Source organism: Phaethon lepturus, unplaced genomic scaffold (genome assembly GCF_000687285.1).
Source record: "Phaethon lepturus isolate BGI_N335 unplaced genomic scaffold, ASM68728v1 scaffold51440, whole genome shotgun sequence".
In the NCBI taxonomy this organism is placed as follows: Eukaryota; Metazoa; Chordata; class Aves; order Phaethontiformes; family Phaethontidae; genus Phaethon; species Phaethon lepturus.
The window spans coordinates 17,912-32,862 of record NW_010515091.1 but is presented as its reverse complement, the minus strand read 5'-3'; the positions used below and the strand labels follow the sequence as shown (position 1 = coordinate 32,862).

Genomic DNA, 14,951 nt, shown 5'->3' with positions numbered 1-14,951 from the left:
TGTGGCGGCTTCGCCCAGAGCCGGGGAAGACCCGGGCAGCAACGGCTGCCAGCAGGTCCTGGCTGATGTGCACTGGGGACGAAGGGGTCAATGCCAGCGGCACACACCCCTTCTCTGGCTTTGTGCTGGGTTTGCCACGTTGCTCTTCCCAGTCAGAGGTTTCTCCCCGGCAGCTGCCCCCCGTCGTACAAACCACCCGCGTTCTGCAGACGTGCCAGCTGCCGCTCGCTCCTCCGGCTGAGGATTTTGGCCAAAACAGCATGAAGCAAATCCTGCCTGAAGTGAGAGACAGTTCCCCACTGAAACTAAAATCCTGTGAATTTGGCACCTGAATTTTCACTTTCCAACTGCCATCAGCACTGGCATTTCCCTCTTGCCTCCACGTAAGGAAATATCAACCTGAAGCACTTGTGAAAACATTTACACTGTTTTGGCTTGTTTGTTTTTTCAGAGGAAAGAGAAACTGAACGTGTGTTTGCCTGAGAACAAAGGGCAAAACTGGTAGTCTGCCCAAGACTTAAGCACTGTATTTGATTTCAGATAAAAACTTAAGAGGAGCTGGAATAATAAATTATCATTTCATGCACATGCTGCTTGTTCCAAAGAACAAGGAAATGGAGGAAGCACCTGGCAAATACCAGCAGCCCAGGCATCCTGGTACTTTCCAGGTCTCTCCATAAGGTGTCAGCTGTTCTCAGCTGGCAGAGCCAAACGCAACGCCGACCTGCTCCCAAGTGCCTGGTCTGGCGCAGTCCTGCCCTGTCCTCGCTCCAGCCCACCCAAGGAGGGTAAAAGCGCATCATCGCAGCACGTGGGACTGAGAGCAGACACTGCTTCATGTGGGACCTACATCTTACTGAGGCCAGGAGATGCGGATAAGTTTGGCTAATACTACCTGTGGCTAAATGCAAGTTACCATTAGACTATAAAGCCAAAGTACAATAATATGTAAATAAAATAATATTATATAAACTGTAATGATACACATATAAACTGTAATGATGTACAGTAATTTCAGTACTGTCCAGGGCCACCGGCACTGGACAGTCCTCGTAACGTGTATTTGCAATCACTGCACGGCAGCGGCACGGGGAAGCATTCCCCCCCGCCGCTGCCGATCCCTGCGCCGCGGCGCTGAGCGATTCAGACACATTTCGGGTTTCACTACACGGGATCTTTGGAGATGCAGGAGGACATCACAGGCCCTGGCCACGGCCTGCAGCCTGCTCTCTAGAGGGCACTCGGCTCTCACCGAGGCTGCAGAAGGGTGCCCAGGGCTGAGCCCTGCGGCAAACACAGCTCTGATTGCTCGGCTAGTTTTCTGCTCGCAGAAACACTTGCCTGAACAGATGAAGTAGTGTCTGCGGTATGTGCCGGGGAGATCCTGCTAGCTGAAAACTCGGAACAAGCTATCAGCCCTGACATCGTGCTGCAGCTCCCTCGCCTGTGCTCGGTGGTCACATTCGCAGTGAGGTTGACATGACCCGATTCTGTGTGTGTGACTATTGCAGGAGACGGTGCAGGCTTCCTCCCCACCTCTTTGCAGGCCCCGGCTGCGTTCTCCTGTGTGTAAGGGCACGGAATGGATGCCAGGCTGAAACTCGCTGCACCAATTTGCTAATACCTGTTTATATTTTTCGAAAGGCGCTGGAATATTTTGCATCATGTCATTGGGCAGGAGCACAGTGAAACCCAGGCTCTCTGTAGGCGTTGTGATTGTGTTACAACGACCCTTGGCTGACGAAGGTCTTGCCAATGAAGTAGCATTAGGTGAGACCCCAAGGAGTCAGCTGTGAAAGGGGCCGTTTAGACCCAAAATGAAGAAGTTCCCAACCAAAGGGTTTGTACTCTAGAAGTCTCTTACAGCTCTGACTCATCTAATTACTGTTCCTATCATAATCACCATTGTTCCATTGGGTGGTGGATCTTCTGAAGGTGTCCTTTCATGTTTCATCAGTCCCTGCAATAACGAATGAGTAACAGATCAAGTATAATGTATGCCAGAATTATTTTTCTTCCTACAGGAGAGATGTTTGCTGGGTTGTATGCTACTGACCACCCTTACACGGAGGGCAGCAGATCACCTCCCAGTGCTGCGGTCCAGCTTTAACTGACAGGCGGGTGAATGGGCTGTGTTAGGACCATCAGATGCGACAAGGATAGGTTCCAGGGGTATTCCCCATGACCACACATCTCGTGGGGTGGGCAGATGCCAAGACTTACACACTGCCTTGCAGAAGAGTGCAGGAGAGGTGGGGACTGACTTACTCTCTCACTTCAAAACAGGTATTTAAAAAAACTTCACTTAAAAAAAGCCTAAGTATGCTTAGGCATGCAGGGAATGATCATATGCAGATGGTTTTCATAGAATTTCACCGAGCTCTAATAATGCACTGCTTTATTTTATTAGATGTATAGATGGCCATAAATATACAGAGGAAGAAAGAAACAGAATGAACAATACATCCTGTGTACTCTTTCACTAAGTGATACTAAAAATACTTGAAGATGCTCCCACTGGGCACCAGGGGTTCATGACAATTGCACAGACTACTGTGGGAACAAACGAAAGTCCACCGGTTGAGTGTCCCACTGCTAGGAAAAGAATGGGGCACAGCTTTTTGACACAACTATTTCTAATTACAAAAACTCATTTAGAGAAAATGAAACTTTTCACTGAAATAGTTGGTATTGCCAACATTTTCAACCCCAAATATTTCTGGATGGAACTGCTGCCAGGCACCAACAGCTGAGTTAGTGGGAAAAAAGATTCCAAAGCACATCGTGCCCTCACTACCAAGTAAACAATGGGGAAGCATTAGGTGGGAATTACTTTTTGTTTAGAACTCTCAGTTAATGCACTATTAAAATAGTAAATGTCATCAGGCCCTAATACGTTTCAACTAATCCGAATCAAATTTTCTTAGATTTTTCAGTTTTCAAGCATCTAGCTTTTTATTGGGCTAAGAAAAAACTCCTTGTCATCTAAACTTAAGTGGAAAGAAGAACAATTTCATGCTAAGTGTTAGGCAGCTGAACCTCAGTGGAAGGAAGAGCAGCGCACATCCTCAGACCGAGAACAGTGTTCTGCCTCCAACACAGTCATACTTCTTCAGCGTGGAGAAATATTTTTCTATGGGATTATCTGGTGTTAATAAAATTGCTTGATGATTATATAATGGAAGTTAGTTTATAATGTATAATTACGAGAATGAGTCATATTCCCCAGATAAATCTTCCACAGTTTTTCTCTGTGTAGCAACATAAGCAAATTGAATTTTCCTGACAAGAACTGACCAGAGGTAGGAAGGACGGATGAGGGTTCACCACCACTGAAGCACAGAAAAGGGTGGGCAACAGGCCAGTCGCACCCCCACAAACACGCTCAGCAGCCTCAGCAGCTTCTCCCAAACACATCGGTCCGAAGGAGGCTGTGAAGGCAGAGCTCAGGAAGGTGGTGCCACGGGAGCCGACAGGAGCTTGCGCGTGCTCAGCCCACACAGCCGTCACCGTGCCATCACGCCGGCCCGCCACCGAGGCCATCTCAGCCTCACCCCCTGCAGCTGCTGCACACACCCCAAAGGAAGAAGACTTCATTCTCTCCCAGCCTCTGCTTTCAGCCAACGCACGTCTGTGTTACCGCAGAGCACATGACAATTCTGCCATTTAAGTGCAACTGGGTGAATTCATGCCCACACCGGGTGAGCCTTTCAGGCTTAAATATTGCACCGTCCTCTTCTGGGCGGGAGCTTGTCACAGTTTCAGCACAGGAAAAGGGAAGAGGCCTCATTGCAAACAACTATGGTGCCATCCGTCCCCAAGGCATCTTCCCCCTCCTCCCTCTCCTGTCTTGGCTCTGACCTGAAGCATGTCAGTCAATGCGCAAGGGCAGGTTTTCCTGAAGCCATTAAACTCTCAGCTTTGAGGGTACATTGTGATTGTATGGTCTCTCCACTAGTCATGCCCAGGGCAAAAAAACCCCAAAAGCTGTTTCAAAATAAGTCCCGTGTTTTAAATCTCACCTTGCAGTTCAATTCACACTTTTTTTTGTACCAGTGTGAGAGGCACAGATGATCACCGCTTCTCTGGAGCGGCCTTTCAGAGGTCTCTCAAGCAGAAAAGAATCCCAAAGATTAATTTTTAATTTAATACTCATAACCAACACACCTGAGACACCCCCTGAATACCTGCAAGCAGCCAGGGCTGAGGATGCACAACTCAGAGTCTGTAAGAGACATTCCCTGGTGATAAATGAAGACTCTTGCCTTGTCACGCTCTTCAGCCTCTCCCTAAACACAGCCATAGCTGCCTCTCAGCCCCAGCTTGTTGCAGGAACTGAAGTTTTCTCAGCTTTATTCATCTGCCCATGACTGGGAACTGTCCTCAGCGTGGTCAGAAGATATGTCAGTGCCTGTTTCCAGCATTGGTAAGCCCACTGAGGCGGGCAAGTAGAGGAAAGTGAACTCAGGTGCTCGGCTGGTTATGAGCATCGCATCACGGAGTGATGCCAGGCAGTTTTCAGCAACGCCTCAGGAAGCCTTCCCGGCTTCTTGTGCTGGACTCGCTGCACCGCAGGGTGTGACAGCAACGGGCACACCAACTCAGGGTGGATGTGCCTTGATGTGTCTGTGGAGCAGCAGCTTGATGCTGCAATACGCAGCACCAGCCCGAGATTTCATAATGTCTCACTGTTCCATTTCACAGCTGCTACTGGGGTTCCTTGCAGTTCCTGCAGAGTTTATTGAAATCTCTCTTCTGCAGCACTTATCGCTAGATTTTGCTGGAAACGTTATCTAAGATCATCTAGTTAGCTCAGTATACTTGCAGATGCTTGGACAATCCTATGAGACATAACTGCAGAGAAAACTAACGCTTCATAAAACAGCTTCCATCTTGCAGCAAACTTTGAAATAAAACATTCCTTTCAGGAGCTATTTGTTCCATAAATTCTATCCCTGATCCTGGCCAGTCATTTCCAGATACACTGAATCCATCAGGCTTCTTGATTTTTGAGAAGCTAACCTTCACTCTTGAGGTATGTTGCCTGCATGAATTCTAGGGAAAAAATGGCATTAACTCTTCCTTCCATGAATTAAGCATGAAGCTGTGAAGCATGTTGCACACAAGCATCCTCACCGATACTGAAACTACCCACACATGTTTTTTTTGTGAATGGAAGCCAAGAAGTTCAGTCAACCTGAAAGGAATGACTCATACAAACATGTAACAAACATCTTTCCAGACAAAAACAACCCCCTTACTATTCTGCGGAGTTCTACGGAACAACATAGAAATGTATCCATGTGCTTATAACACGGGTGCCAGCAACTGGAAGCTAACAGCTAAACACCACGTAACCCAATAGTTTCATGAGCCAAAGTAGCTGTTAGTATAGAGGGAACTTCGTGCACTTCAAGAGAAAAGGATTTCTCACTGGAAGACTTAGACGCCACTAATTTTTGTACTGAACCACTGAAATTTCTACAAGCCAGAGAAGGCCTTGCTTCCTCAGACATTTCAGAGATGAAGTCTAGCCGAAGATGAAACTTCAGGTGTGTCCTACTGTGTGGGCGAGGGTGTGCTGGGAGGGGCATTTATAAAAAGATGTTTCCACAAACACTTGCTATAAGCCATAACAAACAAACCTCTAAATTAGCAACAACTGACATGGTAAAGGCTGAGCGAGAAAAGAATAATACAGTAAATCAATACAGGAAGTTGGCTATCACACAACTAGTTCAACCTACAAAGAATGACGGCTAACAGACGGCGTTTTGCTAAAGACCATGAGCCTGGGAAGAAGGAGAGGCATGGGAGGCAGTCAGGAAAGAAACATCACATTTTTAAGGCTGAGGTTGCTGTTGGAGCTCAGAAGACTGATGCTCAGCTGAGCTATCCACTGCTACGTATTTGAAAAAGATACAGTCTTAAAAGAATATGCAAGATAGCAAATATTTCCTAGTTGTGGGCATGCTGTGTCCATGAATGGAAAACAAAACCGAAGGGAAAATGCTATTCTGATGTACAGTTTATCGATGTAATCCCCAAACCAGGAACTTAACCTTTCTCCTCCAAGTAAACGTGTTTTTATTTATTTGCACTGCAGAAGGAAAACATCCTGACTGCAATGCTGAAATCCCTTCAGGAGCGAGCACATTGCCACTCATATTCACAGACATGTTAAGCGAGGTGAGCCCAGAGCTTCCCCAGGTCTCTCGACCATCCTGTAACTGCATTTGGTCCGAGCACATGAGGAGTTATTCCCTGCAACAACCTGTCACGCTTCCTTTCCTTACAGTCTTACACAGAGCTATTTTCCAATTGTTGTCATCCAATTTTTCGTAATTAAATTGTTATTTATAAAACATAATTTGGAATAAATTGATGACACATGATATTTGCCAATGTTCCCTAAGTTTTTATGAGAAATTACAAAGATGTCAGAGTGGTTCAATGTGCTTACAAAATACATCCTGCGGTATGTTTTCAAAAGGCATAAAGCAATAAAGGAGTAAAACCAAGGAGCATACAGCATAAGATAACCATAAACCAGAACCTATTAATATATCATTTAAGTATAAAAAAAATTAGCTGGTATTCCTTGACAGATATCTGAAAGGGGAAAGAGCATGAGGAATGACTACATTAAAAGAAAAATAGTAACATTCATTACTGTCCCATATTATGACAGTTTATTGTTGTGCTGAAAGAGATGTGAACAGGACGAGGTGAGTGGGATGAGTTTAATTCAGGTGACTGCAAGTCTGTGGACTAGATCACAGAAAAGATCTACCTAATTCAGAGCCACCCAATAGAAATTACATGTTTTGTATTAATAAACAAACGGTCATGAACACTTTGAGTATGGGTTAAGCTTCCTGACACCGTCAAACATCTCCCTTTGGCAAATTACCCTTGGCGTAAAAACTACGGCTTGCAAACACACATGGAAAGAAGGTACTCCCTTTGACAGTGACACCCACGATCTCGGGTATAAATGCAGACCAGGCAGGGTGGAATTTGGAGCTATGATTCCAGAACAACTGTAAGACCAGCTTTGAGTTCTAACCTGAATCATTCACTGCTGCCACTATGAGCTGCGGCTCCAAGCAGACCTCTAGAAGCTGCCTGCGAGGGAGCAGCGGTGGCAATGCTGGCAGTGGTGGTGGTGGAGGGGGCAGCAAGTATTCCTCGGCCTCCTCAAGAACAGTCACTTCTAGGACAAGTGGTGGCGGCCGGATTTCTGGCAGCAGTTGTGGCGGAGGAAGTTCCAGGAGCAGCTACGGTGGGGGAGCTGGCGGCGGTAGTTACGGAAAGATCAGGCGCAGTAGTTACGGAGGAGGAATGAGTGGAGGTTATTACGGAGGGGGAATGAGCGGTGGTGGTTATGGAGGGGGAAGGGGCTGTGGCAGCATGGGAGTCGGCTTTGGATCCAGTGGGAGCGGGTTTGGTGGTGGTTACGGAGGAAGCTTTGGTGGAGGTGGTGCTGGTGTCAGTGGTGGCAGCTTTGGCAGTGGTGGCTTTTGTGGAGGGATTGTGGGAATTCTCTCCAACGATGAAAAGCTGACCATGCAGAGCCTTAATGAACGCCTGGCTTCTTACCTGCATACGGTCAGAAATTTGGAAATGGAAAATGTTCAGCTTGAACAATTAATCAGGGAGTGGTACCAGAAGCAAGGTCCTACTGGTACAAAGGACTACAGCCACTATTATGGAAAAATTGAAGACCTTCAAAATCAGGTAGGATGTTCTTTCTCAGAGAAGGTTAAGCATTGACAGACTTTTTGTGATTGAGTAAAATGTTTGAGGCATGGACACTTTCAAACTCACTAAGTGCCGCTCTGGAAGTGCCTCTTGTACTTGCAATTCTGCCTTCTGTGAGTGCATCCAACAATCTCCAGCTACAGGTGGAGAAACAATGCGCACCCCTATAGCACACCCCACAGCCCGTTCACTGGCAGCAAGCGCAGACTCTCAGAACGCCTGTAGTGGATTTCAGAGCATAGGACAGATGGTAACAATTACCCTCTGGGATGTGCAGTGCCTGACGTGTCAGTGTGGCCCTCGGCCCGCGGGCATGGAAGGTGAGGTAGAACTATGGTGGTGACATCAAGCCTCTTGCCAGGACCCTTGTACTCACAAATCAGTTTTTGCAGTTCTGATGCTATTTTCACACAGATACCTCTTTGTTTTGCACTGTAGATGACCTTCCCAGGCCGCTGTATGTAGGAAATGCTGCTCCCCTCAGACACCTGGGAATTATAACAAGAAGATCTCATTCATATTTTTGTCTTTTGTGCAAACCTGAGAGATTCACAGGGAAAATTTTCCTCAGCATATCGTCTTCTCTTCCAGCTTGTGACTGCGGCTGTAGAAACCAACAGGGTACTTTTGGATCTGGATAACACAAGGATGACTGCGGAAGACTTCAGGATAAAGTAAATATATATTCCTCTTTTTCAGGCACTGACTTCCTTTCTCCTACTTTCCTCAACTTAGTTTCATAAATTCATTCCATAAACAAATATCAGTCCACAGAGACTAGGGCTCCTCCTGGTTCCATGGCAACACAACTGAAATAACGTGTAAGACTTAAAAATTCTTCGTTATTTCTATAATGATCTTCAATGGGAATAATCCCTATGGCTGTGGAGTCAAAGCTTAAAAACAGCTTTATTTTTCAGGAAAGAAAAATTGTGATTTTCCCTCACTGACAGTCAGATGAAAAAGATAGGTGAAACCTGCACAAAGTCTACAGTAAGAAGAGACAATGAAAAAGAGCATAGAATACATTTTAATATTAAAGTTTAATGTTAATAATTAAACTTTGAGTAGCGGCTGCTGATTTCATAATTCTGCTGGTTGAGAGATGCTATGTACTACAAAGTATAGACACAAAAGCAGACACTGACATACTGGAATATGTAAACTTTTTCATAAATAAAGTCAGTGGAAGAAGGACTGAGAACCCAAGACCAGGGCTGACCTTTCTGCACTGTCCTTGGCACAGGTACGAGACGGAATATGGTCTCCGTCAGAATGTGGAAGCTGACATTAATAGCTTGCGACCCTTGTTGGATAATCTGACTCTGAGCAGGTCCGACCTAGAAATGCAATTTGAGTCTCTGAAGGAGGAAATGATTGATCTCAAGAAGAACCACGAGGAGGTAAGAGCCAGCTCCTTGGAATGCAAACTGCAGAGGAAAACAAGAACAATTACAATATTGGAAATGTGGGGAGGTTTCGCAGGTAACATCTTCTGCACTAAATAGTCTTCCCTGCCCTCCTCATGTGCGGCAGCTCGGCAAGGGGCCTCCTGAGACAGGCTGACTGCCAGGCCCCGCTGCTCCCAGGCGCCTCAGCACGGTCCCTCTCAACAAGCAGTGACTGGGAACTCAAGGCCAGATAACTGCAACAAGAAAAAAACCCAAGCATACATAAATACGTTGTTGAAAGGATCCAGGATGGCTTATGACGTCAGAGCAAGTTAACTGACTTCAAAACTCTTTTGCAAAGTAATTTCACCATTTTTGTTTGTTTGTCTTGGGCGTGGGTTTTCTCTGCAGGCAATGAAATCACTGCAAACACAGTCCAGTGGAGATGTGAATGTGGAGGTGAATGCTGCTCCAGGAGAGGATCTGATGAAAAAACTGAATGATATGAGACAAGAATATGAAAATATTATTCAGAAAAACCGTGAAGAGGTTGAAAGGTGGTATGAAAGCAAGGTAAATGGTTACAGTTCGAATGTTCACAGTACAAAAGTAAAACAATACCAACTTTTGATAAGAACTTTCTGTAGATGAATGACACTTTGAACAACAACATCCATTGCTTTTAGGATATAATGGTAGAATCCCTTTGACTGAAATAAAGGAAATCACAAGTGGGCTTGAACTGCACTGTCAGAGCCATATAACGGGTTTAAAGAGCCCCCATATTACAAGCGGCCCTGCTTCAACTTGTTGTGTTGCCAGATGCTTCCATGATAAACTACAATGCTGACATTGTAAGCACAGCTCCAAAACTCCAATTCTGTATATTAATTTTTCAGATGGAGGAAGTGAGTCAACAAGTCCACTCAAGTGGCCAGGAAGTGGAATCAAGCAACCAACAGATCTCTGTGCTGAGACGTGACTATCAGAGCCTGGAAATTGAGCTGCAGTCGCAGATCAGCATGGTAGGTAACGATCGCTTCTGATCCTCGGATATGCAAAGAACTTGTGAGTTGCTGGAATGACAGATCAGTTACAGCTAGCACCCCATTTAATGAAAGACATCTGGCGTGTCTGACACCATGTAACATCTTTCTTCTTTGGGGCTTAAGAATGATCTAATCCTGCTACATTCCCATAAACACCATATTTTTTCTTTTATACTCAGGTACAGTCTTTGCAATCCAACTTGGAAGACACAGAACGTCGCTATAACATGCAGCTGCAGCAGATCCAGTGTATGATCGGCCCCTTGGAGGAGGAGCTGGCCAGCATCCGCTGTGAGATGGAGAGTCAGAACGAAGAGTACAAGATGCTCCTGGGCATCAAGACCCGCCTGGAACAGGAGATTGCTCAGTACCGGGCACTGCTTGAGGAAGGGCAGCATGACATTAGGTACATACATTCAGATTAATTAATATGTCATCTTTGCAAACAGGTGAAGATGAAAGTAGCAATATTTATATTAGGAACTAGTGCAACTAATTCGTCATCAATGTATTTACTACACTCACAAGAATTCCTACGGAATCTAAATCTTAGCTGGCAGTGTACAAAGCCGTATTATTCCATACTTATGAACTGGACAAAAATTTTTACAGAATTATTTAGAACTATAATTTGCCATTTCTTCTCCTAAGTACAATCAGGAAAATGAATATCTGAATATCTGAAAATGAAAGGTAAGCAAGAAAACAAGTGTCTGTTATAAACACTCAAGGTACCTATTTTGAAAGACTTCTAAAGCCATGCATTATCTTTCTTTTTCTTCTTCTGTGCAGATCAGTTAGTTTGTCCTTAATGAGGACAGTTTAAAACCAGCTCTCTGGAACATGTTTCACCCAATAGTACTTTCTCAGTCATACGAGGAGCTCAGAGGGAGTCAGAAAGTGGCCTCGATACAGCTGATAGGATGCCAGACACTGGTCATGTTGCTATGAATCTTATACTTAACATGCCCTTTCCTCCTTACAGCATCTCACAGGGAGCTGGTGGTGGATCTTCAGGAGGAGGAGGTCATGGAGGAACTAGCTGGTCTTCTGGAAGAGGAAGTAGTGGAGGAGGAAGTAGCTGGTCCTCAGGTGGAGGAAGCAGTGGAGGAAGAATTGGAGGATCCTACGGAAGAACTTCCTCTTCTGGAGGTGGAGGAGGAGGAAGCAGAGGAAGAACAGGAGGTGGAGCCTGTGGTAAAACTTCAGGTGGAGGAGGTGGCAGTGGTGGAGGAGGAGGGGGCAAATCCTGCCACTCCCACTCTTCATCTTCCCCGTCCCGGTCTGGCAACTCTTGTGAAAACCAAGGTAAAAATTGGAATAAGAGAGTACATCCTCTCATTCCCTTTTCTCTCTGAATAGCAGGAAAGGATATGACAACTTCCTTCCTTATTTAGAAATCTGGAGATATTTTTTCTATTTTTTCCCCAATTGTGTTTTCAGTCCACTCTAACATTTGTTCTTATGCAGTACCATATCAACATGGTAGTATTTTCACAAGTGACTTGAATGAAGCGGATGTTATGCAGAGCTGTAGCAGAGGACGTGTAGAAAGAGGAAAAGAAGGGGGAAAAGGAAAAATATTCCCCAATGCAAAGCATGCAGGGAACTAGAGAAGTCAGTAGTTTTGGAATGAAGCCAAATGTTAGAAATGTAACTGGTATTAAGGGGGAATAATAGTTAAAAGCAGGGTAAAGTAGTTGCAACACCCAAGATATTTAAAATATAAGGGGTATTAGCTGCAAAATCCAAAATCCTGAGTAGTGAAAGAAAGGTCTTCTCCATGTCTGATTTCACGGCTGTGGTTCCAGGAGGTGCTGAAAACATGAAGCTCTGCCTGGAAGGGGATAAAACATTGGAGAGAGGAGCAACAATGGAGGAAGTGTCTGAAGCCATAAAAACAATGAGATTGGGTAAGGCTCCAGGTCCCGACAGCATCTCAGACAAATGCATGAAAATATTGAAAATGGACAGGAAGTTATAATTTTTACAAAGGTTTTCTTCCACTTCTGATTTTTTAAAAAAAGATGGAAAATGATCCTGCTTTGAGGCTTCCATTTATTCCTTCTTATCAAGGAAGTAGCAGGGATATTAATCTTAGTTAAAGATGTAGTCTGTCTCATAAACATGCTGTTTTCCATCACAGACTGACAGTTGGTCATGAAAATATTGGCTATAGACCAAAAGCCCTGAAGCCATTAATATGGAAAGTAAGAACACTATACAGACTCTCTCGATACTAGAAACAAAGGCAGTGAATTCAGAAGGATTTTGTGTAATGAGTAAGATTTTTTGGTAAGATATGGTGTAGATGAGATCTAGGTTTTAAAATATTAATAGGCTTTGCAAACTCCTTCGTAAAAATTTACTCCTTTGATCAAACATCCTATCTGACTTGCAACAGTCCTACGTATACTAGTGCTTGGTAGGCAAGATTAAAATATATTATGTGCCATCCATCTTTGACTTATAAAAATTTCTTGTAAATATCCATACACACATAAACACAGATTCTAAGTTCATCTGTATTTGATTTATACTGCTACAGTCACTCTAAATTTAAAGAGTGATTTACACTTACACAGCGTAAGGAGTGTAAGTGTACAGGTCCATGTATCTAATACAATTAAGCTGCAAACACACATGCTTGTACAAATACTAAGGAAGTCTGATGTGGTTCTAACCTTTCCAGAACGCTGGGAAAAAATATAGTCCGCTAAGAACTGCACAGTCTTCAATTACGAAGTAACAAAAAGATTAAAAATGCTGAATGAGATAACACTTCTTCAAAGAAATTCTTGCTTCCCTTCCTCTTTCACCAGGGAGTTTTAGAAAGTCTGAGGAGTGATTGGCAAAACCAGCATCCTCCACTCCAGGCCCTTACCAGTGGGCCTTTGGACCAAGCAAGACTACACCTAGCAAGTCCGATCATGCCTCTGTGAAGAGCAAGAGCAAAGACTTGTTCAAGTTACTCAACACTGCTCACTCCAGGAGCTCATCAGAACTCTCTGGATGGCCTACCTGCTTCTTCCATCTGAATTTCTGTGCCTAATCACTGTTATCTGAGTTAATCTTTACCGTGATTGGTATTTCTGTAAAAAAAAAAAAAAAAGAAAAAGAAAAAGAAAAAAACACACACCCCCAAAATACATGCTAATAAATCTCTGCTTCTCTCTGATGCAACCAGAAAGCCATGTCTGGGAGAAATTTCCTTTAGCAGACATTTTTGTTTGACCCAGTTACAAATATCAAGTCCTACCTGTGGAATACATAACAACATGTCAGATTATGTATAAGACCTAAAAGTTTGCAGTGATGTATTCACCATTTAAGACTAACTGGGCAAAACTTTGAAGAATACACAGGTACAATGCTCTGGTAAAACTAACAGCCAAAAAACCTACTCGTTTCTGCTATTAACTTCTATTTAGAGAGAGTGGGTTTAAGGAACTGACTATTAAAAAAAATCTTCCTAAGGAGTCATAAAAATGCATTACGAACTTTTTTATTATGGAATTCAAAGATGGAAATTTTCAGCTCCCAGTGCCAAAACACCCCTGAGTGCCAAACTGAAATCTGTACAATTAATTGTACAAAACGAACACATTTTGAGCGCTACCTGCTTGGGTACACATTGGATAACAAGTGGATAAAAGCTCAGTAATAGGATATTCCTACTTTGTGACAGTAGTTATCTGTACTGTAAAATAAATTCATAAAGTTGGAGTATGGACCAAATCGCATGCATACGGTCTTACAGGAGAAGGCATTCACAGGCTGGTTTTGCTGATGATAACCATGCCTTGGTGTCTCGTAGCTGTACAATACCTGTCTTTATGTATTTCCACTTCAGGGCATGTCTAAGTATGGAGAGGTATACATTTTACAGAGGAGATTGGCAAATTGTTCATATTTAGGATATGATTTTACAAAACCCAGTGGTAGGTTAAGAAAAAAAAAAAAAAGACATCCAAGAGGAAAGATTCCCAAACCAATTTTAAGGGGTCTCTACCAATCACACAGTAGAGGGACTGCTCATAGCGATAAGGGTGCAAATGCCCTAAAAGAGAGGGAGTGAACTTTCTGTCTGTGTTTTAATTACAGCCACGTTTCCCTCCTTTACGCCCCGGGCGGCTGCCAGCTGACCCGGGGGTTCCCCTGCCCGCTCCCCCATGCCGTGTCCCTTACAGTGCTTTTCACCCCCGTTGAGGCTAATTAAAGTGTGGGGTCTGCGTGGGCAGAACTTCTCTGGGCTGAACTGCTGAAATGAACTGCACGGGGAATTTCACTGGGAAGTAATTCAGAGGGCTGCTGGCATCACCCCTGCTCACCAGCACGTTCTTCATCCCGTGCATTTCTCCACTCATCTTCTTAAACACAAACAAAGGGAACCAGGTAAGAGTATCACTGCGACAAGTTTTTCTCTCTCAGTTTTACAGCCACGAGTTTTGTTTTTTCACTCTGAGGAAGGCATCACCCACTAGAGAAGGTTGAGAAACAGAGACTGAGTGTGAGAGCGTGGGAAAGGGAATCCTGAACGCCCGAGTCCTCAGCAGATCTGTGCCGGTGATTCACTGCATTGCCTTATGCCAGGCTCTCAGCCAACGTGATTAGTATTTGAAAAGAAAAAAATCTAAGAAGAATTTTTTTTCTGACCAGTGTCTCTGTGGGGTCCTGAGGAACTGGCTAATCCCCAGGAAGGACTATTTTGTACATAAGCATGCACTGATATCCCTGACCTGACACA

The 14,951-nt window shown here is 44.3% G+C and overlaps 1 protein-coding gene across 1 annotated transcript; it reads left to right on the top strand.

The window, feature by feature from the left end:
- The first annotated feature begins 7,092 nt into the window (after positions 1–7,092).
- On the top strand, positions 7,093–13,052 carry LOC104626861 (keratin, type I cytoskeletal 13-like). The gene is made up of 9 exons (XM_010294890.1): positions 7,093–7,740; positions 8,356–8,438; positions 9,011–9,167; positions 9,567–9,728; positions 10,055–10,180; positions 10,384–10,610; positions 11,190–11,510; positions 12,008–12,117; positions 13,027–13,052. The coding sequence occupies exons 1-9, from the start codon at positions 7,093–7,095 to the stop codon at positions 13,050–13,052; spliced, it is 1,860 nt and encodes a 619-aa protein (XP_010293192.1).
- The last annotated feature ends 1,899 nt before the right edge of the window (positions 13,053–14,951 follow it).